Source organism: Xiphophorus maculatus, chromosome 2 (genome assembly GCF_002775205.1).
Source record: "Xiphophorus maculatus strain JP 163 A chromosome 2, X_maculatus-5.0-male, whole genome shotgun sequence".
NCBI classification, from domain to species: domain Eukaryota; kingdom Metazoa; phylum Chordata; class Actinopteri; order Cyprinodontiformes; family Poeciliidae; genus Xiphophorus; species Xiphophorus maculatus.
Genome location: NC_036444.1, coordinates 22,649,962 through 22,676,656, shown reverse-complemented (window position 1 = coordinate 22,676,656; position 26,695 = coordinate 22,649,962). Strand labels below are relative to the sequence as shown.

Sequence of the window (26,695 nt, the reverse complement as noted above, 5' to 3'; positions counted from 1 at the left end):
TGCTTGAGAACAACAACAGAAACCCAATTCTATTTAAGTGAAAGCAAGCAGAAACCAAACACTCACGCTGCTAAGTCACAAACACGTCTCAGTTTGGACCAAAGATTCTGATGGTAACGGTTTCAACTGTTTTTTATTTTTTTTATTTTTAAGTTTGCTTCGCAACAGAAGAAGATTAAACTCGGTGATCAATGCCACTTTTCTTTTTCCATCAGGCCTTGAAATGAAGGTACGCACAGTTGGGGTCGGATGTTTATATTCATTTTGGGATTTTAATAGAGGAGCCATGTTGTGATGACTTCTCGAAGGCGGAGTTTCAGAAAGAGCGGGAGTTCCTTAAAGAGACAGAAGCCCAATTTCAAGGCCTTAAATTACAAAATTAAATTTTTCTTAAGTCATAGCATTTTTACAACAACTGAAGCTAACTTTATTTAATTGTGCTATAAAATGGCACAATGTGGTTGGAAAATACATTGCACTGTCCCTTTAAGCACATTTTGGTTGACAAAAGACAGCGAATATTTCTAACAGTAAATTAAGCACAAGTACAGTGGTAGGTTAAGAAATCCTCTCTTGAAAGAATGTTGACATAACTTTTTCCCCCATTAGTTCTTATAAATCTAGGTAAGGTTACATTGTTTGGTTTGCTTCGTCGTCTTTTCTCTAATGTAGTTTTTCATCCGGACAAAAAAGTGCTCTTCTGATTAATTTTTTTTCCCTTGCAGCCCTGCATGTCAACATTATATAGGGTTAGAGGCATTGGATTCCCTAAATGTCCTCCTCTGACATAGATAGTAGTGGGGGATATTCAAAAGCCCACAGAAAGCATAGAGAGGATCCAAACAACGGAAGAAAAAGGAAACTGAGGAGAATATGGGTTTATTTATTAGCTAATAAGGTCATAAGCTCATGTTTTCCCAATATAGTCCAGTCTTATAACATGAGAACAGCCATTGTCTGTCTCTACGGCTTTTTGCTTTCAATTTATCTTCGGAAATGGAAATGAAATGATGGCAGTCTGCATATTTATACTCTCAATGTTATTCTAGCGGCAGGAAATGTCAGGGTCTGATAAATCCACCTCGTCTCTGACAGAAACATTTCTGAGACCAGACTTCCTGTTGTTTGTAGAAGAGTATTAAAAAGTGATAAGGGATCAATGGGAAGCATAAGATAGAGGGTTTTTTTTCTCAACAAAACAATAGATATTTTTTTGATATGCTAAAAGCATATTTAAAGGCTGTGTGTAAGAGCATATAATAGTCATTTATACAAAGTACAAATTAAAAATTGATTGGACACATACAGTGGGCATATACTGGAGAGTAACTAAATTTTTTTTTCTGTGTCACTCTAAGAATTTGTTTTTTAGGTTACTCTTGTTTGTATGGAAGCCCATTTCTGCCATGATAGAACAAAATAAAACCCCAACGGAAAGTCTTAAATATGAGTTTTAAAATAACATTGAAATAAGTCATAATTTCTGCTTTCAAAGTCATGATTCTGAACTTAAAAAAGGATAATTATGAGATACAAAGTAAGGAGGCTAGCTCCAGCATTTTATAATCATGGCATTGAATCTAACAATTATAAATTTCTATACAATTATTACTTTGAAAGTCAAAATAATGACCTTTTCTTTCACAGTTTAGACTTCAAAACTCATAAATATAACTTCCTGTTGGGCTTTTTTTTTTCTTTCATGGCAAAAATGGGCTTCCATACAAATGTGCATTTTCTGGAGATTTTAGAGATTTTCACCTATCTTACAGCAACTCAACAGAGCTCTCATTTTAGCCCTTTAACACTATGACAGAGCTAGAGATGGACCAAATTGACTTATTAAATATAAAAATAAAAAAAGTAAAGTGGAAAAGCACTCCTCCACCATTTTCCAAGTCATCTATTACTTTCAGTATTTGAAGGTCAAGCCACCCGCTCTCACCACTGGGTTTTAAAATAAAAGCTTCAACCAACTTTATCAACAAAAAACTACATTTACAAGAACATCATTCAAAATGACAAACACTCAAATGCCAAACACAAACTGGAAAGAATTAATTAGATTGGAACCCAAGCTCGGAAACTTTTCTAATGACTAATGATCGACAGCATCAGTAAAAAACTAAACGTAAAGGATCACTACCAGAAACTTCAGCATCCACTCAAAGAGCTCCCTCTGCTGGTGAATTACAAAAACAGCACAGAATGCGCATTTGAACCATCCATCCATCCATCCATTTTCGATTCACCCTCGTCCCTAATGGGGTCGGGAGGGTTGCCGGTGTTTATCTCCAGCTACATTCCGGGAGAGAGGCGGGGTTCACCCTGGACAGGTCGCCGGTCTGTCGCAAGCGCATTTGAACCCATGTCGAAAATATTTGAAGTTTGAATTAAGTTTTAGGTCAGAAAACGACTATAAAAAGACATAAGGAGGGATTCAAACTGAGCTATGTGAGAGTTTGCAGAAAATACAGGAGAGAGGATAGAAATAGGAGAAGTAGTGGAATAAAAAACAACAAAAAAAAAACTACCACAAGGAGACAAAAGCAAAATCGATCAACTGAAGGTAGAGGGAAGCATTTCATTTGCTTGTTATAGTCCAAAGAGTAATTGGGCTTTTAGTTAAACATCTAATTGAACATTTAATCCAGTAAATTACATGGAAAAATTGGATTTTCAAATCCTTGTCCTAAAAGTCTTTTCTATGAGTCACAACTACAACAAAAACTTAAAAGTGCTTCTCTTAAAAATAAATGATGGTATTTTTTTTGTAAGTAAAAAAGATGCTTCTCGTTTTCTGGAAATATTTTTTCTCGCCATACGATCTAGACTTCATTACATCTCTTCTAAAGCAACAAGTTTAGAGCTACATTTGTTAGGTTTGTGGCCCTCCGCCCACTTTTAAGCTGGAAGCAGGAAATCCACTTTTTTTATTCAGTGGCTTGCAACAGTTACAAAATTCAATGTAAATATACCAACACAAGGTGCACAGTTTCACATAAAGCGGAAGGAAAATGATGGATGGTGTTGACAGCTTTTCATAAAACTAAAACATAAAACTTTCAACTTTTGCATATCCAGAGATTGAAATTATAGCTTCTATAAACATAGCTCAAACTGAGTCAGATTGGACGGAAAGCATCAACGAGCCACCGTCTTTAAATCTCGCAAAAGCTTCTCAACTGGATTTAGATCTGGACTTTGAGAGGGTCTTTCTAACCACACACATGCCGTGTTTTGTCTCACGTTTGGGAAGGTGTGTTCAGGGTGTTGCGTGCAGTGTTAGTGTTCCACCACACATAGCTTTAGTTGACAAAGATTAGTTTTACTCTTGTTGACCGCAGCGCCTTCTTTAAGTGCGCCGTACCTCTTCAGTAGCTTGTGGCAAACTGCAGGCAGGACAATTTAATTTAAGCTTTACATTTATTATGTTACCATAAAGTCCAGAACTGCCTCATGCACAGCTGTCCTGTCAAGACTTAATACTCTCTTTGCCTTGTCTGTCAATGTGTGTGGATGGCTGAGTGCCGGTTTTGAGGTTATGGTCTTTGGCCAGTACTCCAGGAGATGCTCAAAGCGTCGGGTATTGTACTAATAATCTAATTCTGCTTTTGCTGAAACGATTAATTAGATTAATCACGATAACTTGGTTATTGACATTATCACCAACCAATTTAGTAATCAATTAATCACATTAACAACATACTCAGAGCAGTAATCAAGCCAAAACTGTGCAAAAATTACATGTATATTTTGCAATTAGATATGTTCTACCCAGAATGCATGAAGTGGCATTTTTGTAGTCACCTGAATGAAATTCTTTGAAAAAATAGAAAATCTCCTATGAAGCACTCTTTGCTATCCAATTATCAATCGGTTAAACTTGAAATTAGTCACCAGTTTAGCTCCAAATGATCTGAAAAGGGAACTGAATTGTTTGTTTATTTGTATTTTAATGTATTTCTAACACTGTATTTAAAAATCTTACATGGTTAAATGAAAAATCTGCAGTGTGGAAATTAAAAGAAAAATCGGATTATGCGATTAATCATCGGGCTAATCAGTAATTGATTACGAAAATAATTGCTAGTTGCGGCCCTAATTGGTTGTACTGGACTTTATTCTGCTGCTTTGAATGTACATGTGGGCTGATGACACTTTGCATGCTTCTATTTTTAAAACCATGTAGTATTTACTTCCACTTCAGAGTTACGCGCTACTTTTGTTTTGATCCGAGATCAAATCGAAGCAGAGAATGTGTGGATTTTCAAGAGGCGTGAAGACGTTTGCAAGGTATCGCCGATGTCACTGAAGACACGGGATGCGGGGTGAAGTGGTTTGGTGTCGCTTTAAACTCGTTTCCAGCCGCTAAAAAAAAAAAAAAAAAAAAAAGCGTGGTATTTGTGCAGCTTGCCAGGGGTCGAATGTTGAGCTGCTGCCGCTGTCCAGCAGGGGTGGTGCTGAAAAGCCGAGGCCTGAACTCGCATCCCCTCTGACGGGCCTCCAGCAACCCCGCCTCGGTAAAAACCTAACACTGAATCAAACCAACGCCGACTTCTTTGTTTTAGACGCAGACAAGCGAGGGGACAAAGATTCAAAGAAAACGCCCGGAAACTCGACCGAGCGGCTCAAATCACGGTCACGTTCAGCGGCAGGAGCCGCTCGCTCCTACTCGGGCCTCTGGGTTACAAAACTTCCGTCTGCTGTTTCCTTTTTTTTTTTTTTTCCCCTTTCTCCCCCTTTTAACTTTAAAGCGCATGTTCTCAAACTGCACATGTACATACTGTCTGTGCACCCACCCCCCGCAGCTTAAGCTGAAAGCCCGACAGCCGCTCCAGTAACCCGCGTCAAGCCGAGGAGGCTACGTACCGCTTGTAGTCCGAGGAGAAGATCCCACCGCTCGCCGGATCGTGGCCATATTCAGGCTCCCCGACGCTGGAGGAGCCTCCCTTCTCTTCGTTGAACGCCGAGCTGGAGGACATCTCCGTGGCTTTTCTGCTGATAATGTCCCGGTCGGCCTCACGGAGCGGCGATGGAGAATCAGAGCGCGGAGGGGAAGCAGGATATGCGGCTCTTAAAGGCGCACAGACACCGCCGCTGTCTTCGTGCTGTAGAAGAGGGTGATGGGAGGCAGAGGGGGAGGGGGAGGGGGAGGGGGGGTGATGAGGCAATGGTCACGTGGTTTTCACAGATTGTTCCTCTGGATGTAAACATCTTGTGCCCTCTGCCGTCAGGGCCACTATAGGTGAAGCAAGTATGCGCCATGGTGATGCGTGGCGTCACCTCAGAAATTTTGAGATTAATTTCCTAGAGAAAGCGAGGACGTTTCTGAGTTTGGACAGTTCCAAATGTTTTTGAAAAAAGTCAGCAATTTTAAAATCTCAGATATTTTCAAGAGAAAACAAGGACATTTCTGAGTTTGAAAAGTGGAAGGTGTACTGGAAAAACCTTTAAAAAAATGTTAGATTAATTTTGGATACTTTGTCCTAATGTTCTAGAAAAGAAAAAAAAAAAACAACTCAAAAATTTTGAGATTAATTTTAGAAGTTTTCAAGGAAAATAAAGGACAATTCTGAGTTTGGAAAGTGGAAGGTTTTCTGAAGACAACTCAAAACTTTTCAGATGAATCTTGAACATTTTGTTCTAATGTTCTAGAAAAAATAAACTCTGAAATTTTCTATTTTAAAAAAAGGACATTGCTGAGCTTGAACAGTCAGAAATTGGCTTGAAAAAGCTCAGACATTTTGAGATTAAGCTGAGGAATTGGGAGAAAAAAACTTTGGAAAAAATGTTTTGATTTTCTAAGTTTTTTTTAGTAAATTTGAACTGGATGACTTTATGCCCTGAGATTACATTTGTTGTGAATCTGTGACATAAATCCACTGAATTAAACTGACTTAAAGGTTTGCCTCTCTGGTGTTCACAAATAAGCCTTTTTATGCTAAAACTGATCCAAGAAATTATTACATTCTCTCGCGTCGTAAGTTTTCCCACTAGTTTGTTGGTTTGCAAATGAAGACATGCAACACTTTGTGAAACTGTTAAATGATATGTTTATTTTGTGCCTTTCTATCTTCAATTTAACATTTGAGAACACAAAGTTTTAATAATAAAAAAAAAAAAGCCAGTCTTTGAATGACCACAAACTCCACATATTTGAAGTAACAACTAGATTCCGTTTTTACATGGTGGTTCTTCAGTCAACGTACCCGGCGACAGACGCCATGACGTCATCCAGATTTAACACCTGAAACAGAGACATCATCTGTTCCCTATATATTCTTAAACATTTTTGGGGGGCAGTCTAGACAAAGAGAATGTTTGGAAATGAAAAGTACTTCACCTTTTTTCCTTTCCCGACTCTGAAGTTTTTCAGCTTGTACACAGTCACCTCACCCCGACTGTCCCCAACCAAAACGCTATCTGAGCCTTTGGCAAACAGTAAGGACGACAGCGTCAAGCCGGGCTCGGCGTGGTGCACCACAGTGGGCAGCATGCTAGACGACAAGGGTTTGCGTTGTTACTGTTTGGCTGCGAATCGGCTTGAAACAGAACCGAACACACAGCCTAGGGGAACGCCGGAGTGACTCACATGCTTCTGCTGAGGTCCCAGACCTCCACATGCTGCCTGTAGATGGCTGCAAACACCGTGCAGGAGTTTGGGGACCACTTGACGCTGTCCACTATGCTCTGCACTGACGTGAAGCTCATTTTGGGGTTCAGCGTGTCCAGCTTCCACAGCTGAATCGTCCCGTCTGAAGAGCTGCTCAGGAACACGTCTGAATAAAGAGGCGACCACTCGATATGCGTCACTGGGGACTGCAGGAGAGGAATAAGTGAACAACACTGTTTTTCTGTTTATATATATATATATATATATATACACATTTACTGAAAAGGATTAGGCCTGCTGAAAAAAAGAAGAAAAGAATTCTTACTCTGAACTAAAATGTCAGAGTTTAAAGTCATAATTTTTTAGATTAAAGTCAGAAACTTCTGGATTATAGTGAAAATTCTAAGATTAAAGTCAGAATTTTTGAGACTAAAGTCAGAAATTTTGAGAATTTCTGAGGTTAAAGTCAGAATGTTTTAGATTAAAGTCAGAATGTTTTAGATTAAAGTGAAAATTCTAAGATTAAAGTCGGAATTTTTAAAATCAAAGTTACAATTTTGAGATTAAAGTCAGAATTTTTTCAGACTACAGTCAAAAGTCTTGAGAATAAAGCCAACATTTTGAGATTAAAGTCAGAATTTTCTAGATTAAAATTGGAATTCTGAGTTTAGTCTCAAATTTTTTACTTTAATCTGAGAATTCTGACTCATAATCCCATTGCTATTCAGCAAAACTCTACTAACACAAGCAGCCGCTGTAGCTAGTTTTCTGCTTGTAAATAAATGAAATTAAAAAAAAAAACCCATAAATCCTCAAGAGGAAATCCCGGACCGACTGCGTGTACAAAAGTCAGACTTTCAGTCATTTCCGCTCTCTCCTGCTGAATTTTGCAGAACAGAAAATGAAGATACGACGTATACATTTGAAATAGAGGTCAGTAAAAACGTACAGGGTGTTTACAGTATGTGTCCAGAAAATGATCGCTGTTGGACAGAGAGCACTTGTGCAAACCGCCGTCCCACGTTCCGATCACATAGATCCCAGTGTCCTGCAGCGCCATGTGGAAAAGAGATTAAGATTTTTATTAACATAAAAGTAGGAGACAGACAAATGAACACTGAGCTGTAAGCTGTAATATTCTGCTGATTAAAGAGAGATGGAGTTTGATAAAGAAAGGAAAGTCTGTATTGTTTGGACAAAAATCAGGTATGGATGAATTCAGTGACAAGGTTCAATAAATTAAGAAATGTATTACTTGTCAGATGTGTGATAAAAGCTTTAAATAAATACACACTACTTAGTATAATGTGTTAAGCATGAAATCAACATGCATTAAATCAAAAGATTCATTTACTTAAGCAAATTCTGTTGTTTAGTGCAGCAGTGGTCCTGTTTTAATGAAGTAATTTCACTTTTTAATATCTAAACACGTGTACTGATGATAATTGCAGACAAAGAGATTAATTTATTTTATGAATTAAATAAAACTTCTCTTGCTTATTCATCAGATTGTACCACTTTGGGCCCTCGATAATGCTACGGCAGTACAGCAGTCCCTCACGTTTCATGTAAGATATATGATTTTTGCTCATTTTCCTGAGCCAACTTACGTCTGGATGGAAGTCAATGCAAAGAACAGTAGTCTGTGGTAGCAGCACATTTTCAGTCTTCGACTGGCCTCCTCCGATGCTCTGTTTACGACCTTGACTCCTTTTCAAGATCATCAGGTCTGGGAAAACATGCGGGGGTTTTGTTGTTGTTTTTTTTTTTTTTTTTTAAAGAAAACAAAGATATTGATGTTATAATCATTAAAACAGAGCTGGGCTTTATCAGTAAATCTGCATTCCATGAGGTTTTGGTTGTTTTTAAAAAACATATTTTTGCAGGTTTTCATGTAAAAATAGATGATTGTGTTTTACACAATCATCTATGCACATGATTTCACCAGTGCAAAAAAGCATCAAAAAATTGTCATGTTTCCATTCCGATTTGCACGATTCTGTGGTCAATGGAAACGCGGTCAGGCACAGCGGGGCAGTTCCTCTCCACAACAGTTGGGGGCAGCGGTGATATATTCTCACACAGCAGAAACAAGACGCTTCCTGCTTGATAGAATTGATTCCATTTAATGCACTGACTTTTCATAGAAATTAAAGTGTAAATTTTAAATGACAAAACAAAGCTTAGATAGTAAAAATTACACTCTCGTTGTGTTGAACCTGTAGTGTGTGTGGGGTTTATTACCTACGCAGTTGAAACCATTGTGCAGGATGAGCCACTTGGTGATCCTGCCATCTCCTGTTACGGACACTAGAACTTCCTCTCGTTCTTCCCCCGATAGCTGCAGCTGTTGTTTGGTCCAGGTGACCTGCCACACCGGTTGCATGTGCCTCTTAGCACAGTCACTATGAAAGAAAACAATCAAAAAAATGTATTAATAAATAAGCAGCTCTTAACTTTTCACAGCTGATAGTCTGTTAGATTTGGCGTCAAATGATCCAAACTAATTGAAAAACCTGTTCACCTCTTCGCCTGTGGTGGCGCTGCACCAAGAACCACTGAAGGAAACGACATTTTAGCGGTTGTAGGATTTCTCTTTCGTCCTTGGTAAAAGACCGAGATCTACTTCTCCCGCTAGCGATAGACTCTTTATTTTGATTGTATTTACCCAGAATGCCCAGTGCTATAGTCCACTTCCTTTGGAGCGGTCTTGAGTCCGTTTGGCACTAAAGTTCACATCAACTGAACTGAGACCGAGGTTTTTAAGTGGACTAGAGTTCACTTTTTTGGTCCACATGAGAGTTAACACCTCGCTAAATGAACTGGACTTCCTAGCCAAACAAACGCTTGTATTTGCGCCGCTCAGATACTCCCCCTTGCTCTCTTCTACACTACAGCTGCTTCACCACAACACAGCCTGCTACGAAGTCTAAGGCTAGTTATGGTTTCCACCAATGACGGCGGATCAATAGTTTTCCTGTAACGGTAAGTGGTTTCTCTGACATTAACACATTTTCCAGTGCATACATGAGCTGATTGACAGCGACAAGACACTCCCCCAGGCTCTGATTGGTTGTTTTTGACGGATATCGATGCATTATTGCAGACCCCAGAAGCAGCGCTGTGAGGTTAATCTTTTCACAGACTATCTGTCTCACGTCATACTGTCACAACATGGTGACAGTTTTAACAAATCTGGAAAAAGCATATTTTTGTGAAAGCTGCATACCGCAGCTTTAACGTTCTCACAGTTTAGCACCCTTGGCAGCGTTGCTCTCACCGGCTGTCGGCGATGCACGCCGTGTGGTCTCCGACCTGAACGTTGTAGATGGCGACGGAGCCGTCGTACATCCCCACGGCCAGATGGCTGGGGTTGCTGGAAGAGAACTCCAGGCACGTCACACTGTTATGGCAGGGAAACACGCGCTCCGACCACTGTGCATAAAACACAAATTTAAGTAATGAGGGTTTTTTTTTTTTTCCCTATTACAGTTGAATTTATTGCTACACAAACAGAGAAACACACCATAAGGTTTTTTAGAGACCAGCAGCAAATGAGACCTGGTTGTGGGTTGCCTGAGGACCAGCTTCCGTAGCCTACTGCCAGGATGTCCTTCCAGAGAAGTCGGGGTACATAAGAGTTGTCAACAATGTGTGGCTTTATCTCTTTAAACCATTATGTTCTTCACTTATTGGGAATTGGTTGAATAAAGACAAGAATCTACACCGTGAAATTAAGACAATAGCTGTTGGTGATTTGATTTTCTGTTTTCAAAGTGTGGCTGTGTTACTGGATTCTTTTTGTTCCATGCCATGCTGGTGATGCTGTGTCCTCTGGTCAGGGGGCTGACGAAGGTCCAGAGAGGCTCCAACGTTGGCGTTAAATACTTGTCTTTCTTTTCTGTAATGTGTTCCTCAAAGCCAGGCCTGACCTCGCTGTCCGGGTCTTAAACAGCAAACATAATGACTTGACATACAGCTTCATGCAACACTACACCACACTAACTGCATGCTTAGATGTTCTGCGCAATGTGAATCAAAACAAACAAATTGTCAAACATTTGACAAACAAGCAAAGTATTCATTTGTAACCATATTTCTAACTGGGAAGTTGCTAACAGGTTACACAACTTGCTCTACACAAGACTAACGAGAGCACCAATTGAGTTTCCATTACAAATGTGCGCAAAAGTTTTTTAAGTTCCGCTAATGTTGAAACAACAAAATTTCCCAATTGCGGCGTCTCTACTAAGTAACAAGTTAAAAACCACGTGAATAAGTTTGCTCACGGGAAAAGTCACTCAAAAACATGCAGCGCCATCATCCGCCTACCACTTCTTGGCGTCCTCTTCATCTTTTTCAGCAACACATGACTTGCGTGATGCAAAAAAAAAAAAAAAGTGTTTCTAATGAAAAACATGACTTTCGATACGGAAGAAAAGCCACTTCATCCTTAAACCTTTTGTCAAAAAAAGGTGAGTTTTATTTTCTGAAATTGCCGCGTTTCCATTAAACAAATTGGTTATCGAAATTCCAGTTTGCTCAGTTTTCAGCTCAGTTGAAACACATCTACGTACAGACTGACTGAGCTCACCTTTCAGGACAGGCAGCCCTCTGAAGGCAGCCAGCTGAGGCTGAAAAATGTTCAGCACTATCACCCTCTCCATTACCAACGTGCTGTTCATGAAAGCTTCCGACAACAGGATCTTTTCTAAGTCTGGCTCAGTTTTTACCACGAACAGATCTGCGTCCAGCTCTGTCTCCGAGCTGACGTCACTGCCTGTGGAAATGACACATAAGAAAAAAAAAAAATCGTTTTCATACACATGGCAAAAACATGCGACTCAAAGCGGAACCCAAAGAAATGACAAATGAACGAGTGGCATGAACGTTCTTTATTAGTATTGTTATAATGGAACAGACTTTCATCTCATTTATTTGGATTTTATGTGCAAGACCAGCACAGTTAATTTCTTGTGAAGGTGGAATAGAAGGCAACATTTGTGTTTTTGTTTTCAAAATAAAAGTTTGACAGATATGGTTTATGGTTGTGTTTAGAGCATGCGAGTACAATTGTGTAGACAAAAAGAAAAAAAAAAAGGGGGAACATTTTTTACTTTTGAAATGCCGAAATATCCTTGTTTTTTTTTTGTTGTTGAAAATTTCTGATTTAACCCCAAAATTTCTGCGTTTTTCTCTTGCAAATTTTCGACTTTAGGAGCTCAATAATTTCCAGGTTTGTTCTAGAAAATGTTTAAGATTAATCTGAAAATTCCTGAGCTTTTTGGCGTACATCTACTCGTTTTTTGTCTTTCTTTCTACAATGACAAAAATCTGCTTCATATGAGATCTGAGAACTATGGAGTGGCCACCAGGGAGTGCTAGGCAGACTTCAGAAAGTTGGAGGAAAGAAGAGGAAAAACATGCAAAAATTTCTAACTATATTTTTAATTATGAATGTTTAATTATACGTCTTTATTGTAACACTGAATCTATTTTCAATCCTAGCAGAATAAGTTAAAATTGTAGAATAAATGATAAAAAAACAACAACTAACATCCAACTCAGTACAATATTTCTATTTCTGATAACTGCACAGTATTTTAATGCCATAGTCTTGTACAGTATGATAAAGCTTTATATAGAGAGGAGATGATTTTGTTCCTTTTGCTGTAATACATAATCATCAAAATGAAGAGAAATATGAGCTTGAGCTACATCCCCGTTCGGGTGCTGAGTGTATTCTCGAGTTTGACTTTTTGAATTGAAACAAATAAATTTCATCATTACATTTTGCATATTTTAGAAAAGCAAATGCCTAGGATTAGTAGCACAGCAAGAAGTAAGCCTGATTTTCACTGAAACTGTTACCTGAGTGCCCACTCATGCTTCCTTCTGAACTGTCTTGCTCTTTCCTGGTGCTCATGAGATAATCCACCTGCTCAGTTTCCCGGATTTCCCTATAGCCATTCGGCATAGAGAATGAATCATATATGTCCCAGATAGTAGCGATTGTGCCTGTAAGCATGGACACAACACATGATTCTTTTTCTTTTTATTACCTTCCAAGGTTATTTTAAGAAAAGTCAAACAAATCTGAAATCAGACATAAGCGGGATAATCAGAACATTTGCGATGTTTTGTGTGTTCGTTTTCCCTGAAAATCAACTCTCACCCTTGTTGACACTGCTGTTCTTTTTGGTCTGGGTGTATTTGCATTTAGACTCCCCAACAAGTGCCTGAGATGATCGCTCTAGATAGTTATCACTGCCCATTTTACCACTGCAAAACTCGGCGTAGACGCGGTTTCTCTGGCTGCAACAGAAGAGCAAAAAGAACAAACAAAAAGGGGGATTTTAGCCTCATACGCTCCACTTCAAGTTCAAGATCTCGCTTCGGATGCGCTCACTTCACCGCGTCTGCGTCCTCAGCATCTTCCGAGATGAGGATGGGGGACAGGTCCAGCAGCGAGAAGGTGTCCGTCTCGCTGAGGATGATGTCGAATGCCTGAGCCACAGGCTCGCCTGACCTGCCAGGCTTCAGTGGGAATTCTGAAAGTAACGGGACTATTATTTCCAGAAAACTGCACAACCGCCGAAACACAGAGTTCTGTCAAATCACTTTGAACTGCCTTTTTGCTGAGATGTGCTATATGAATAAACCTGACTTTGACCTTTGCAGACTCTGAAGAAACCCTGCTCTGATTTCCACCAAAGTCGGCACATATTTAGGAAATGTAGTCTGCTATCAGTTTGAGACATTGTTTATACTATTTATCACTTGGATTTTTAAAAAAATATAAATAAACACTGATCTCCTATTTATTCATCAGCAAAACTAATATCCAGATTTAACACAGAAACACCACATCTGACCTCATCTACTTGTCTTGAGGGCAACAACTCAAGTCAAAGAATTTACACTGGGCATTCGTTCAATATGTATAGCAAAAAATAAAAAATAAAATAAAAATTATAGCAACCGCCATAAGCAGCAGCAGCATCAGTGTCGTGCAGAGGAAAACTGTAGTCTGTTATGCTGCTTCTTGAGAGAAACCCAGATTCCACGGGCAAGCTGGCAAATGAGCTGCCAAGCATCCTGAAATTCACACAAACAGAAAGAGTTTAAGTATCTGAATATTTATTCTATTCCAAAAAAAAAAAAAAAAACACCCATAGAAACATTGTTTGAAAGCATGATGTAGTGAACTCCATGTGCCATATATCATTTCACATAGAAACATTACGACAGATTCAAACCTTAGGACCAAATTTGCAAAGTTGTAGTTCATCAGTCACAAAAATCAATCTTTTTTCAAAAGCTTCTCAGCGATCTCAATTTTTGACTTTCAATTTTTGGAGAAATGCAGAGAAACCGTCCAAAAAATGAATGTCCATAAATTTCTCTCCATGCATGCTTCGGCCGTGTGGAATGTTCTAGTAGACTTACTGGCAAAAGATGGTTGTGAAAAGCTTCAAATTATTTCTTTGTACTATGGTGGGCTGTTTCCCTACTGAATATTTGTATATTCCAATAAAAGAGACGGCGACATTGATAAAATTAAACATACATTTTTTTGAAGGCTTTTAAAACATTTTTACCAGGCGTCCCAATAAACATGGAGGGCACGACACGTATACGGCTTATGTGTTTGAATGTCGCCGTCTGGTACCTGGACGAAACCATATCAGAGGGTGTAGAGGACTTGAAAACCAATGATCCGGTTTTGAAAAGGACTTCCTCCAGAGATGGTTTTTCATGTTTGGACTCCTGGTCGTCAGCGACGGCAACCAGGGGCAGAGGAGTAACATCTCTCCCTTGAGAATCAAACACCTGGAGCGAAAGGACGACAAGCCACACACATTTGTAAATATGTAATTGAGTTTTGGAACAAAGTGTTTGGGTTAATTTTAGGGGGCCGGGGGGGATTTGTAATAATTTGAGATTGTTTTTTTAAAGGTCATGAGAACTTTTATTCAAATAATTTAGATTTTTGTTTACAAGTTTGTTCTTTTTTCCTCTCTAATGGCCTTTACAACTACTTCCGTTCTTCAACAAGGTGCAAAAACAACCCGTAAGAATTTGGACCAGACTGAAAAGTTTCACACAAGCTGCAATTCCTTTAACCATATAATTGCGCAATTTTCTAAGTTAAAATCACCACTTGTTGGACTATACACCAGTTTTCCTATCTGTTATTAATATTATTATCATCCAGTTTTGGTGACGTTTTGGGAAAAGTAGTACGCTGTTCTCCTGTACCTGGAGCCCATCTGTTTGTTTTAACATCCAACATGTCAACCAATTTAGAGATGGTATTTGACATAGTTTATCATCATTCATCATCTCAAAATAGTTACTATTCTCCTTCAACCTCTGACACCAACAACACATTTTTTTCACACAACTCTTTGGATATTCTCTTGTTTTGGAGTCAGCCTCTGATGTAGCACATGACTGAACAGCCACAAGGGGGGGGAAAAAATGGTATTTTTTATACCATACCATTTTTATGGTAAAATGGTATGGTATATAAATGGTGACAGAAAACAGTGACATTTAACTTGAATGAATGATAAAAATGTAAAGAGAAAAGTTAGGTACCCGAATTCCTTTGCCGCTGTGTTGAAGACAGAGATCTTTCTGCTGGAATACAAAACCTGAAAACCTCCTTTTTCGCCTTATTTGCTGGTTGTTTTTTAACTCTTTGGATCTATTTATTCCAGATGCGCTAAAAGAAAGCCAAACGAACACAATTTACTTTAAGACAGGACTTGGTTAGCCAATCTAATTGGCTCATGGCTCTTTCATTAGCAACCCTTAGTTTTGGGTATCTTCAACGAGAACAATAGTTACAGTATGCAACAATAGTAGTATAGTAAATATCTCTTTGAAACTTACGAACTAAGCAGTATAGATTGCCTTCTATCTCCTTCCTTCATTGTAGGTTAATTTCTGCGATCAACCTCTATCCCGTACAAAGTTGAAGCCCTCCTCAAATGTCTAGTAGTTTGGTGTTCCGAGTTTTTTCGTGACTCTTGACCTTTCTTAATGTAGTTCTCTGGATTACGTTTGGCCGACTGTCGTTCAAAGTTTTAAACGCTTCTAAAAAATGCTTCAATCTGAGGAGAATCAGTTTGAACTAACTGAATCAAATCTGATCTAACGCTCTGTCTCCATAGCAACTGCAACATTCTCGCTACAGTGTCAGTTAATGAATTTCTCTTTAACAAGTAAAAGAAGAAGGAGAAAAAAACTACGAATATTAGACCTACCACTAATAATAACAATAACGTGCTCTAACGTTCATTTGTATTTTTAAAAGCCCATTTTCCAGCCCATCACACAGCCTGCATTCATGTCTGCTGTGTCCACGACTGACTCATCTTCTCTGTCTTAAATTAGCGCCCTCTGCTGGGCAAGACGAGAGCGCTGCTGTTTACAGTCTTCGTCATATTTCTTTTGCTGGTAAACGTTTTGGACTGGTTTTAACTGAGTCATAATATGTGGTGCAGCTGTCCCGTTTCGGGTGCTCAAATTTCCCACAGAAGCAAACGCACCTCCTTGGAGAGCCTCAGGTTGATGAGTTTCACCTGAGGGCGTGACGTTCAAAACAAGGACACAGTGGGAACTTTAGAGCATATACAGTTTGGTACGTTGGAACAAAACCAACAGGAGAAAGTGACACCTTTATAAATAAACTGAATAGATAATCTTTCTCTAGGCTGGCTGACGATGAGCCACTAGATTAAATTGTTGGAGAAACCAGATGAGAAGATCCTTTCCGGAGGACTAAGCAGTCAGAAGACCAGGTGAGCTGACTGACACCTATTTTTTTTTAGGCGCCTGACAATAAGAAACTTAATGATATCTTTGTTTTTAGTTGTTTTTCGCAGTAAAAGTTAAATGCTACCACACCCAGACCAAAAGGCAGACGTTCATATTTACCGAACACCCCCAAATATCTGCAGGAAATGGTTTGTTCCTGCTTCAGCGCACGTGTTCGTGTTGAGTAGCAGTCAATCGGTAGAAGACGGAAACAACAGGGACAGCTATGTTGCCAAGAATGGTAATAAATCCAGATTTTCATACAAAGAAAAACAACAACAACAAAAAAAGGAAAGACAGGGCGTCAGCTTTTAACCCAGTTTTTCTCCGAGAGGTCTGTAAACTATAGTGTGTGATTATCAACATGTTAGCTTAGCTACAGGCCCCTGTTAGCTTCCATTTCACCTGCATAATATCGGTGAAGGAAAAATGTTTAGCAAGATATTCATATATTTAACTTGACCCTGTAACATTTACCGTACTTGAATGATTCAATCAGTCGGCTCCCTGTCCCGCCAAAAAAAAAAAAGGTGAGCAACACTGCCAGTAAACATGGCTGCAGAAAGTCTATGGGAATCTCTCTTTCTCTCTTGCTATTTTTAACATTGCACAACAAAACTAAACTATTCAACATTGAGAGAAGTTAGACTTTATTGGAGACTCGAAGTCCAAATGACATAAAAGAAGAAATATAATAGAATAAAAAAAGGCATTCATACCAATGTTTCCAAAATACGGATGAGTATTTTACCTTAGTCAGCAGCAGGATAATTTTATTACTAGACTTGTTTAATCGGAAAATAAATTCATACATGTGCTTTCTTAAAACAGCCATCAAAGAGCTGACATTGCTGGCATAGATAAGGGCAAATCTATAATATATCAATCATGTTAATGTACAATATGTACTGTTTTATACAAGTAAGGTAAAAGCCGAGTACATTTAATGCTATAGTAGGCAACTTTAAAAAAAAAAAGAAAAAAAGTTGTATATGATAAAACTGACAATATAACATGAAGAAATTGAGCCCCTCTGCTTCCTTCCTGCAGGTCCTACTGTCATCTGCAGAGATGCAGAAACAACCAATCAGAGCCAGGAGGAGGGGCTTGGTCTTGTCAATCAGCCTCCTCTATGCCTAAGACGGTTTATGTCACCTCACAGATAAGGCAAGAACTTCATACAGGCAACATAGGTGATTAAATATCAACACAATGACTTAGTAATTATGCTTGAATCTTTTGCAATGGAAACAAGACAAAATTACTGAAATATTGATTGAACAAAAGGGAGTATTCATACTTTTGGAAACTGTTCTTTAACCAAATAAACTGAAAATAAATAAATATACACAATAACATCAGTAAAAAAAAGAGATTAGTAGAGGGCAACTAGAGTAGTAGTTATGAGAATTAAGTCAAAAGAAACGAGGAAAATAGGCCACAAAATGAGTTAAATTGTTTGACCCATAAGATATCTGTACCTGGACTAAAACAGCTGGATTACTCCCATTTATTTATTTATAATATTCAATGGACTATTTGCTGATGTAGTTGGTCCTCTAGTTTTTTGGGGTTTTCTTTTTGAGTTCTTCATCCACTACATAAAAAAAAAAAGTTTAAAACTGTAATAAACGCCTTCAAAACCGGGATTTGTGGATTTTGTAGTTGCTGGGCAATATGGTTTTGACAACTTTCACCATCCTGTTTTGCAGGTCATGCATAATTTCTTCTGTCCACCACACTGGGGTACTTTGCACGACTCCACAAGGACTAAAGAGGCTTGGTTGGCCTGGATGTAATCGCGAGGGGGCGGAGCCAAAAGTATGGCGCTCAGAGTGCTGGAGGCTCCGTAGAGCATCATGGGTAGCGCCTGTGGCTGAGAAGGGACCAGGACCGGTACTGCAGAGGGTCTGGGTGGGATGGACAAGGCCACAGAGGGTGTAAGGATGGATGCACCGCTCAACTCGCTCTGGCTCTTTCATATCTAACCTGCAAAAAAAAAAATCAAGGTAAATATGTGATTCATAAGCAACACCATAAAACTTCAAATGTATGAACCATCAACACACATTGTGTAAAGTTAGTTAAAATATTCAGCTGATAAATACACTTAAGTTTACATATTGTAATCAAGTATCCACGATTGTGAATAGGCCTGTCGCAATTACAAATTTTGCTGGATGATAAATTGTCCCAGAGATTATTGCAACAAATTGTCAATTTGAAACCATTTTAAACCTGTGTGATGATTATAATGTTATATTAATACATGAACATTTAACACAGGAACTGAGACATTTTAAATGTCCAAGCTAAACAAAACGAGTGCAACAATAAGTAAAATGTATTATGAAGTTTTTGTAATCAAAATCATATATATATATAAAATCAGCTTGGACAGGGAAAACGGGCAAAAGCAGCAGGTAGTGCAAACAGTGTCAAACATTGGCAGCATTTCTTAAGATGCAAGCTCTTCAAAGATATTAAAGTGGAGCATCTCTTAAATGACTGTCCAAATGGAAATGATCAAGCTCATTTTAAGTTACCATGCGATTAATTGCTTTATTGCTTATTGTGACAGGCTTACTTATGAAAGGAAGGACTGAACCACTCACCTCCACTTCTGGCCATGCCTTTTCCCAGCCTCGGTATTGAACCAGAGGTCGTTCTGGAACTGGAAGAGTCGGAGCAGCTGGCATTGGTTCTTCTGTCGACGCTCTGTGATGGAGCTTCAGCTTCAGCATTACGGTTTTCCTGTAGTTTGCAGCCGCCTTCTCAGTGTTTCAGTCGCTGAAACACAGACAGGTCAGGGAAACAAACCAGGGGTTTGTGCAGATGCTCCCAGTACTTATGCCAGCAAGATGCCATTTGAGTCGGTGTGTCTGAGAAGACTCCTGACTGCCAGTCGGTGTTATCTTTCCCGAGGTGGTGAGCCACATAGAGACAGGCACCTCAGACTCTTCAAGGAGATTTTCTGCAGAAGAAAGACAAAATATATCCAACACATTGCTCAAGATGTGAAAATGTTAAAACAGGTACTGCGTTAAACCTTAGCAAGAAAAATAGGACCTGAAAAAAAAATTGTTAAAAGCTGCTTCCTGCCTCACTTTTTCACAATACGGACACCTCAGCTTCTCCGTCAACAAGGTGTAACTGTTGGTCATGTCACACACCTGCCTGGCGTAGGTGCTGAAGTCTTTCTTCTCGTCGTGGCCCTGCTGCAGCAGCCTCTGCAGCTTGCTCATGCAGACGCCGTTGACCCGGTCGTTCAGGAGAGTGACCACGCCCTTGTCCACAGCCCGCTTTCCACACAGTATGGCAGGAAACATGCTTCTGACAGCTGGAGCCAGGTTCATCAGGATCTTGGGACTGTGCGCCAGCCAGATGTAGTGCTGCTCACGACAACCACCCACGTCTTCGGTGTCGCCGTGCGGCTCGCTCGCCACCCGCCTCACCTTTTCGCAGTACGGACACCTCAGCTTCTCCGTCAACAGGGTGTAGCTGTTGGTCATGCCACACACCTGCCTGGCGTAGCTGCCGAAGCCTTTCTTCTCCAGGAATTCGCCCGGTGGTGCGGGGCAGTTGGAGTTGGGGCAGCGGATCCTAGCTTGCATCACACCAATCGGGTGCCAGACGAAGACTGGAGTGGTGAAAAATGACGTCATGCTTGGCAGCCCTCCCTTGACAGATGTGGGAGGTAGAGGTGGGTGGAACTCCATCTTGTTCTTCAGGAGTTTCCTCTCCTCTGATGTTTTTGTATGACAACGTTCTGTCAAACAGGTCGTACAGCTCGTCATTTTTCAACCACTTGATGTTGGGGGCAGTTATACCGGGAGCTTGTCCAGATGGAGTCAGATGCTCCCAGTACTTCTGCCAGCCCTCCAGCAAGACTCCGTCAGCTTCAGAAGCAGAGGTGTCCGGTGGTCTGCTCTGAGAGTCCTGGCTGCCAGCCGGTGCGATCTCTGCCCAGGTGGTGAGCTGGGTGGACACTGGCACCTCGGACTCCCCAACTTTACACTGTATTTAGCCAGAAGTTTTGAATATTTTGTCATCAATAAGAAGACGTAAACTTAAAAACAGTGTGCATGATAATTACCAGCAGCAGCCAACAGCTCAGCATCACTGGCATAGTCTGACTGAAAATCAGACATGGCAGCCTCAGTTGTCTTTCCCTTCTCCACATCAGTCCTTGTCCACACAAAGTTCTGCACCAACTAAAGTAAAGTAAACATAGTTTGTTTTTTTTTTTTATTGAAGGTGTGCTGCATTTAAATGACACGCATCATATATTTTTTTCCTAAACATTATTATAAAAATATTGTATTCAGAGTGAAAACATCTAGCGCTTGTCCAGATGGAAGGTGACAGGCGGGAACTCTCTGACGTACTCCAGAAGTCGCTCTTTCTGCCACTTGAGAAGCTGGTTCTTCTCTCCCTTCTGGCAGTACTCAGAGAGCAGCCATGTCACCCACCACCCCACGTCGTTCTCCAGCAGCCACCTGAAAGTTTGCCCTGCGTATTTGCCAAAAGTGACAACTAGCAGGCCTCTCCACATTTCTCCACCGGCTTTTTTAGCAGCAGCCTCCACCTTTTCTGGATCCAGAGAGGTGGGGTCTACTGCTTTGGAGGGGGCCGCTGCTACAGCCTTGGCTGCATCGGTGCACTGCAGCTTGGCCTGTAGAGGCGGAGAAAAGGGTAGAGGTGCTGCTTCAGGTGGCTGCTGAGTTGCTGCTTCTGAGCGAAGCCTCAGCCACTCACCTCACACAGACACTCCTTCGGACCATGAAGCTTCATGTGCCGAGTGAGATTGGACTTCACAGAGAAAGTCCTGTCACACACGCTGCACTTGTGGCCGTCCAATTCCATTGTGAATACCTAATAATAATAATAATAATAATAATAATGAACAAAAAACAGAAATAGATTTCAGAGAAGCTTCTTATTTTCAAACTGTACAGTGGGATAAACAATAAAGAAGGTGCAAAAATTCTACAAAAGTGGTAAATAATCAATTGGAAATCACATCTGACTTACATTTGAATGTATGTAAGTATATATTGTGTGAACTACTATCATTTAACATTATGAAAAAACTAATTGCAAACAATACAAAAAGAGACCTGCTCTAACCATCTATGCTCAAGCAAAACTACTCACATAAATTTTTATAGAAAATAGAAAAGTTTATAGACATTATAGTCTGGTCGATACAGATGAGATTTTACGTGGAAACTTTCACCAGCTTCCATAGCTGCGTTGCTGCCCCGCCTCTCCACCTGCAGTGATGCTATCGCTCCTCTTCCTAATTCAAAGCGGTGTTTTGGACGGTGTTTAATTATATCTAACTGTTGATCGTATCATTTTCTTTTAATTATATAATTTTTCTTTTTTGATAAATAAATATTACGAAGATTATCAAGAATGTCGGCGTATTTACGTTGATCTGTTAGCTGTGCTGAAACGTACATAGCCGATAAATACTTTTAAAATTTAATCAGTCAATCTCTTCGTAATTACTGCCAACGCGGCCATCTGATTGGACTGTTGAGCAAGGAGCTCGCTCAATGATTGGCTGTTGAGCTGCTGAACTTGCTCGGTTGCGCGCAATGATTGGTCGGCATAGGGACTTTGGGGCTCGCCCGCCTGGGAATACCCAGGTGAAGTAAGCCTTTTGGTGCTGCTGCCTTTAAAATATTTCACATTGGGGGACACAACAAAGTGTCCCTCAATGTTTTGCCCCCACAAAGAAGCACGCTTAACCCTACGGAGAAGCAAGCTTAACCCTACAGAAGTGTAGTCAAAGCAAAAAGAAACAAAGTGCCAACTGGATGTGGTGCGTTACGAAAAGCTGTAGCTGGCAGTACTCTGTGGCTTACGGCCACACTACCTTGAGAACGCCCGATCTCGTCTGATCTCGGAAGCTAAGCAGGGTCGGGCCTGGTTAGTACTTGGATGGGAGACCGCCTGGGAATACCAGGTGCTGTAAGCCTTTTGGTGCTGCTGCCTTTAAAATATTTCACATTGGGGGACACAACAAAGTGTCCCTCAATGTTTTGCCCCCACAAAGAAGCACGCTTAACCCTACGGAGAAGCACGGCTAACCCTACGAAGAAGCACGGGAGACCGCCTGGGAATACCCAGGTGAAGTAAGCCTTTTGGTGCTGCTGCCTTTAAAATATTTCACATTGGGGGACACAACAAAGTGTCCCTCAATGTTTTGCCCCCACAAAGAAGCACGCTTAACCCTACGGAGAAGCAAGCTTAACCCTACAGAAGTGTAGTCAAAGCAAAAAGAAACAAAGTGCCAACTGGATGTGGTGCGTTACGAAAAGCTGTAGCTGGCAGTACTCTGTGGCTTACGGCCACACTACCTTGAGAACGCCCGATCTCGTCTGATCTCGGAAGCTAAGCAGGGTCGGGCCTGGTTAGTACTTGGATGGGAGACCGCCTGGGAATACCAGGTGCTGTAAGCCTTTTGGTGCTGCTGCCTTTAAAATATTTCACATTGAGGGACACAACAAAGTGTCCCTCAATGTTTTGCCCCCACAAAGAAGCACGCTTAACCCTACGGAGAAGCACGGCTAACCCTACGAAGAAGCACGACTAACCCTACGGAGAAGCACGGGAGACCGCCTGGGAATACCAGGTGCTGTAAGCCTTTTGGTGCTGCTGCCTTTAAAATATTTCACATTGGGGGACACAACAAAGTGTCCCTCAATGTTTTGCCCCCACAAAGAAGCACGCTTAACCCTACGGAGAAGCACGGCTAACCCTACGAAGAAGCACGGGAGACCGCCTGGGAATACCCAGGTGAAGTAAGCCTTTTGGTGCTGCTGCCTTTAAAATATTTCACATTGGGGGACACAACAAAGTGTCCCTCAATGTTTTGCCCCCACAAAGAAGCACGCTTAACCCTACGGAGAAGCACGGCTAACCCTACGAAGAAGCACGACTAACCCTACGGAGAAGCACGGGAGACCGCCTGGGAATACCCAGGTGAAGTAAGCCTTTTGGTGCTGCTGCCTTTAAAATATTTCACATTGGGGGACACAACAAAGTGTCCCTCAATGTTTTGCCCCCACAAAGAAGCACGCTTAACCCTACGGAGAAGCACGGCTAACCCTACGAAGAAGCACGGGAGACCGCCTGGGAATACCCAGGTGAAGTAAGCCTTTTGGTGCTGCTGCCTTTAAAATATTTCACATTGGGGGACACAACAAAGTGTCCCTCAATGTTTTGCCCCCACAAAGAAGCACGCTTAACCCTACGGAGAAGCACGGGAGACCGCCTGGGAATACCCAGGTGAAGTAAGCCTTTTGGTGCTGCTGCCTTTAAAATATTTCACATTGGGGGACACAACAAAGTGTCCCTCAATGTTTTGCCCCCACAAAGAAGCACGCTTAACCCTACGGAGAAGCAAGCTTAACCCTACAGAAGTGTAGTCAAAGCAAAAAGAAACAAAGTGCCAACTGGATGTGGTGCGTTACGAAAAGCTGTAGTTGGCAGTACTCTGTGGCTTACGGCCACACTACCTTGAGAACGCCCGATCTCGTCTGATCTCGGAAGCTAAGCAGGGTCGGGCCTGGTTAGTACTTGGATGGGAGACCGCCTGGGAATACCAGGTGCTGTAAGCCTTTTGGTGCTGCTGCCTTTAAAATATTTCACATTGAGGGACACAACAAAGTGTCCCTCAATGTTTTGCCCCCACAAAGAAGCACGCTTAACCCTACGGAGAAGCACGGCTAACCCTACGAAGAAGCACGACTAACCCTACGGAGAAGCACGGGAGACCGCCTGGGAATACCAGGTGCTGTAAGCCTTTTGGTGCTGCTGCCTTTAAAATATTTCACATTGGGGGACACAACAAAGTGTCCCTCAATGTTTTGCCCCCACAAAGAAGCACGCTTAACCCTACGGAGAAGCACGGCTAACCCTACGAAGAAGCACGGGAGACCGCCTGGGAATACCCAGGTGAAGTAAGCCTTTTGGTGCTGCTGCCTTTAAAATATTTCACATTGGGGGACACAACAAAGTGTCCCTCAATGTTTTGCCCCCACAAAGAAGCACGCTTAACCCTACGGAGAAGCACGGGAGACCGCCTGGGAATACCCAGGTGAAGTAAGCCTTTTGGTGCTGCTGCCTTTAAAATATTTCACATTGGGGGACACAACAAAGTGTCCCTCAATGTTTTGCCCCCACAAAGAAGCACGCTTAACCCTACGGAGAAGCAAGCTTAACCCTACAGAAGTGTAGTCAAAGCAAAAAGAAACAAAGTGCCAACTGGATGTGGTGCGTTACGAAAAGCTGTAGCTGGCAGTACTCTGTGGCTTACGGCCACACTACCTTGAGAACGCCAGATCTCGTCTGATCTCGGAAGCTAAGCAGGGTCGGGCCTGGTTAGTACTTGGATGGGAGACCGCCTGGGAATACCAGGTGCTGTAAGCCTTTTGGTGCTGCTGCCTTTAAAATATTTCACATTGGGGGACACAACAAAGTGTCCCTCAATGTTTTGCCCCCACAAAGAAGCACGCTTAACCCTACGGAGAAGCACGGCTAACCCTACGAAGAAGCACGGGAGACCGCCTGGGAATACCCAGGTGAAGTAAGCCTTTTGGTGCTGCTGCCTTTAAAATATTTCACATTGGGGGACACAACAAAGTGTCCCTCAATGTTTTGCCCCCACAAAGAAGCACGCTTAACCCTACGGAGAAGCAAGCTTAACCCTACAGAAGTGTAGTCAAAGCAAAAAGAAACAAAGTGCCAACTGGATGTGGTGCGTTACGAAAAGCTGTAGCTGGCAGTACTCTGTGGCTTACGGCCACACTACCTTGAGAACGCCCGATCTCGTCTGATCTCGGAAGCTAAGCAGGGTCGGGCCTGGTTAGTACTTGGATGGGAGACCGCCTGGGAATACCAGGTGCTGTAAGCCTTTTGGTGCTGCTGCCTTTAAAATATTTCACATTGAGGGACACAACAAAGTGTCCCTCAATGTTTTGCCCCCACAAAGAAGCACGCTTAACCCTACGGAGAAGCACGGCTAACCCTACGAAGAAGCACGACTAACCCTACGGAGAAGCACGGGAGACCGCCTGGGAATACCAGGTGCTGTAAGCCTTTTGGTGCTGCTGCCTTTAAAATATTTCACATTGGGGGACACAACAAAGTGTCCCTCAATGTTTTGCCCCCACAAAGAAGCACGCTTAACCCTACGGAGAAGCACGGCTAACCCTACGAAGAAGCACGGGAGACCGCCTGGGAATACCCAGGTGAAGTAAGCCTTTTGGTGCTGCTGCCTTTAAAATATTTCACATTGGGGGACACAACAAAGTGTCCCTCAATGTTTTGCCCCCACAAAGAAGCACGCTTAACCCTACGGAGAAGCACGGGAGACCGCCTGGGAATACCCAGGTGAAGTAAGCCTTTTGGTGCTGCTGCCTTTAAAATATTTCACATTGGGGGACACAACAAAGTGTCCCTCAATGTTTTGCCCCCACAAAGAAGCACGCTTAACCCTACGGAGAAGCAAGCTTAACCCTACAGAAGTGTAGTCAAAGCAAAAAGAAACAAAGTGCCAACTGGATGTGGTGCGTTACGAAAAGCTGTAGCTGGCAGTACTCTGTGGCTTACGGCCACACTACCTTGAGAACGCCAGATCTCGTCTGATCTCGGAAGCTAAGCAGGGTCGGGCCTGGTTAGTACTTGGATGGGAGACCGCCTGGGAATACCAGGTGCTGTAAGCCTTTTGGTGCTGCTGCCTTTAAAATATTTCACATTGAGGGACACAACAAAGTGTCCCTCAATGTTTTGCCCCCACAAAGAAGCACGCTTAACCCTACGGAGAAGCACGGCTAACCCTACGAAGAAGCACGACTAACCCTACGGAGAAGCACGGGAGACCGCCTGGGAATACCAGGTGCTGTAAGCCTTTTGGTGCTGCTGCCTTTAAAATATTTCACATTGGGGGACACAACAAAGTGTCCCTCAATGTTTTGCCCCCACAAAGAAGCACGCTTAACCCTACGGAGAAGCACGGCTAACCCTACGAAGAAGCACGGGAGACCGCCTGGGAATACCCAGGTGAAGTAAGCCTTTTGGTGCTGCTGCCTTTAAAATATTTCACATTGGGGGACACAACAAAGTGTCCCTCAATGTTTTGCCCCCACAAAGAAGCACGCTTAACCCTACGGAGAAGCACGGGAGACCGCCTGGGAATACCCAGGTGAAGTAAGCCTTTTGGTGCTGCTGCCTTTA

The 26,695-nt window shown here is 41.7% G+C and overlaps 2 protein-coding genes and 6 non-coding genes across 12 annotated transcripts in view; 6 read left to right on the top strand and 2 right to left on the bottom strand.

The window, feature by feature from the left end:
- The window catches only part of ap3b2 (adaptor related protein complex 3 beta 2 subunit), a 46,412-nt gene extending 41,278 nt beyond the window's left edge, over positions 1-5,134 (bottom strand). For all 5 annotated transcript variants that reach the window (XM_023351871.1, XM_023351878.1, XM_005814163.3 and 2 more), the window contains exon 1: positions 4,873-5,134. In XM_023351871.1, coding sequence (XP_023207639.1) covers positions 4,873-4,985 — 113 coding nt within the window. In that variant the 5' untranslated portion in view covers positions 4,986-5,134. The remainder of the gene's footprint in view (positions 1-4,872) is intronic.
- A 903-nt stretch (positions 5,135-6,037) lies between these two features.
- LOC102216802 (WD repeat-containing protein 78-like) lies at positions 6,038-20,573 on the bottom strand. Its single transcript, XM_023350033.1, has 20 exons — positions 20,541-20,573; positions 20,275-20,461; positions 19,552-20,189; positions 18,195-18,320; positions 16,177-16,209; positions 14,289-14,449; positions 13,602-13,714; positions 13,026-13,167; positions 12,792-12,931; positions 12,488-12,634; positions 11,211-11,396; positions 10,408-10,562; positions 10,143-10,229; positions 9,897-10,051; positions 8,861-9,021; positions 8,227-8,345; positions 7,566-7,664; positions 6,596-6,822; positions 6,347-6,500; positions 6,038-6,250 (listed from the first exon to the last, which is right to left on the bottom strand). The coding sequence occupies exons 1-20, from the start codon at positions 20,571-20,573 to the stop codon at positions 6,200-6,202; spliced, it is 3,114 nt and encodes a 1,037-aa protein (XP_023205801.1). The 3' UTR covers positions 6,038-6,199.
- A 1,741-nt stretch (positions 20,574-22,314) lies between these two features.
- LOC111606618 lies at positions 22,315-22,433 on the top strand. The gene has a single exon (XR_002752155.1). It is a non-coding gene; the product is annotated as a 5S ribosomal RNA (ribosomal RNA).
- Positions 22,434-22,798: 365 nt separating this feature from the next.
- Positions 22,799-22,917, top strand: LOC111606613. The gene has a single exon (XR_002752150.1). It is a non-coding gene; the product is annotated as a 5S ribosomal RNA (ribosomal RNA).
- A 1,042-nt stretch (positions 22,918-23,959) lies between these two features.
- LOC111606612 lies at positions 23,960-24,078 on the top strand. The gene has a single exon (XR_002752149.1). It is a non-coding gene; the product is annotated as a 5S ribosomal RNA (ribosomal RNA).
- Positions 24,079-24,770: 692 nt separating this feature from the next.
- On the top strand, positions 24,771-24,889 carry LOC111606653. Its single transcript, XR_002752198.1, has one exon. It is a non-coding gene; the product is annotated as a 5S ribosomal RNA (ribosomal RNA).
- Positions 24,890-25,254: 365 nt separating this feature from the next.
- Positions 25,255-25,373, top strand: LOC111606611. The gene has a single exon (XR_002752148.1). It is a non-coding gene; the product is annotated as a 5S ribosomal RNA (ribosomal RNA).
- A 692-nt stretch (positions 25,374-26,065) lies between these two features.
- LOC111606651 lies at positions 26,066-26,184 on the top strand. Its single transcript, XR_002752196.1, has one exon. It is a non-coding gene; the product is annotated as a 5S ribosomal RNA (ribosomal RNA).
- The last annotated feature ends 511 nt before the right edge of the window (positions 26,185-26,695 follow it).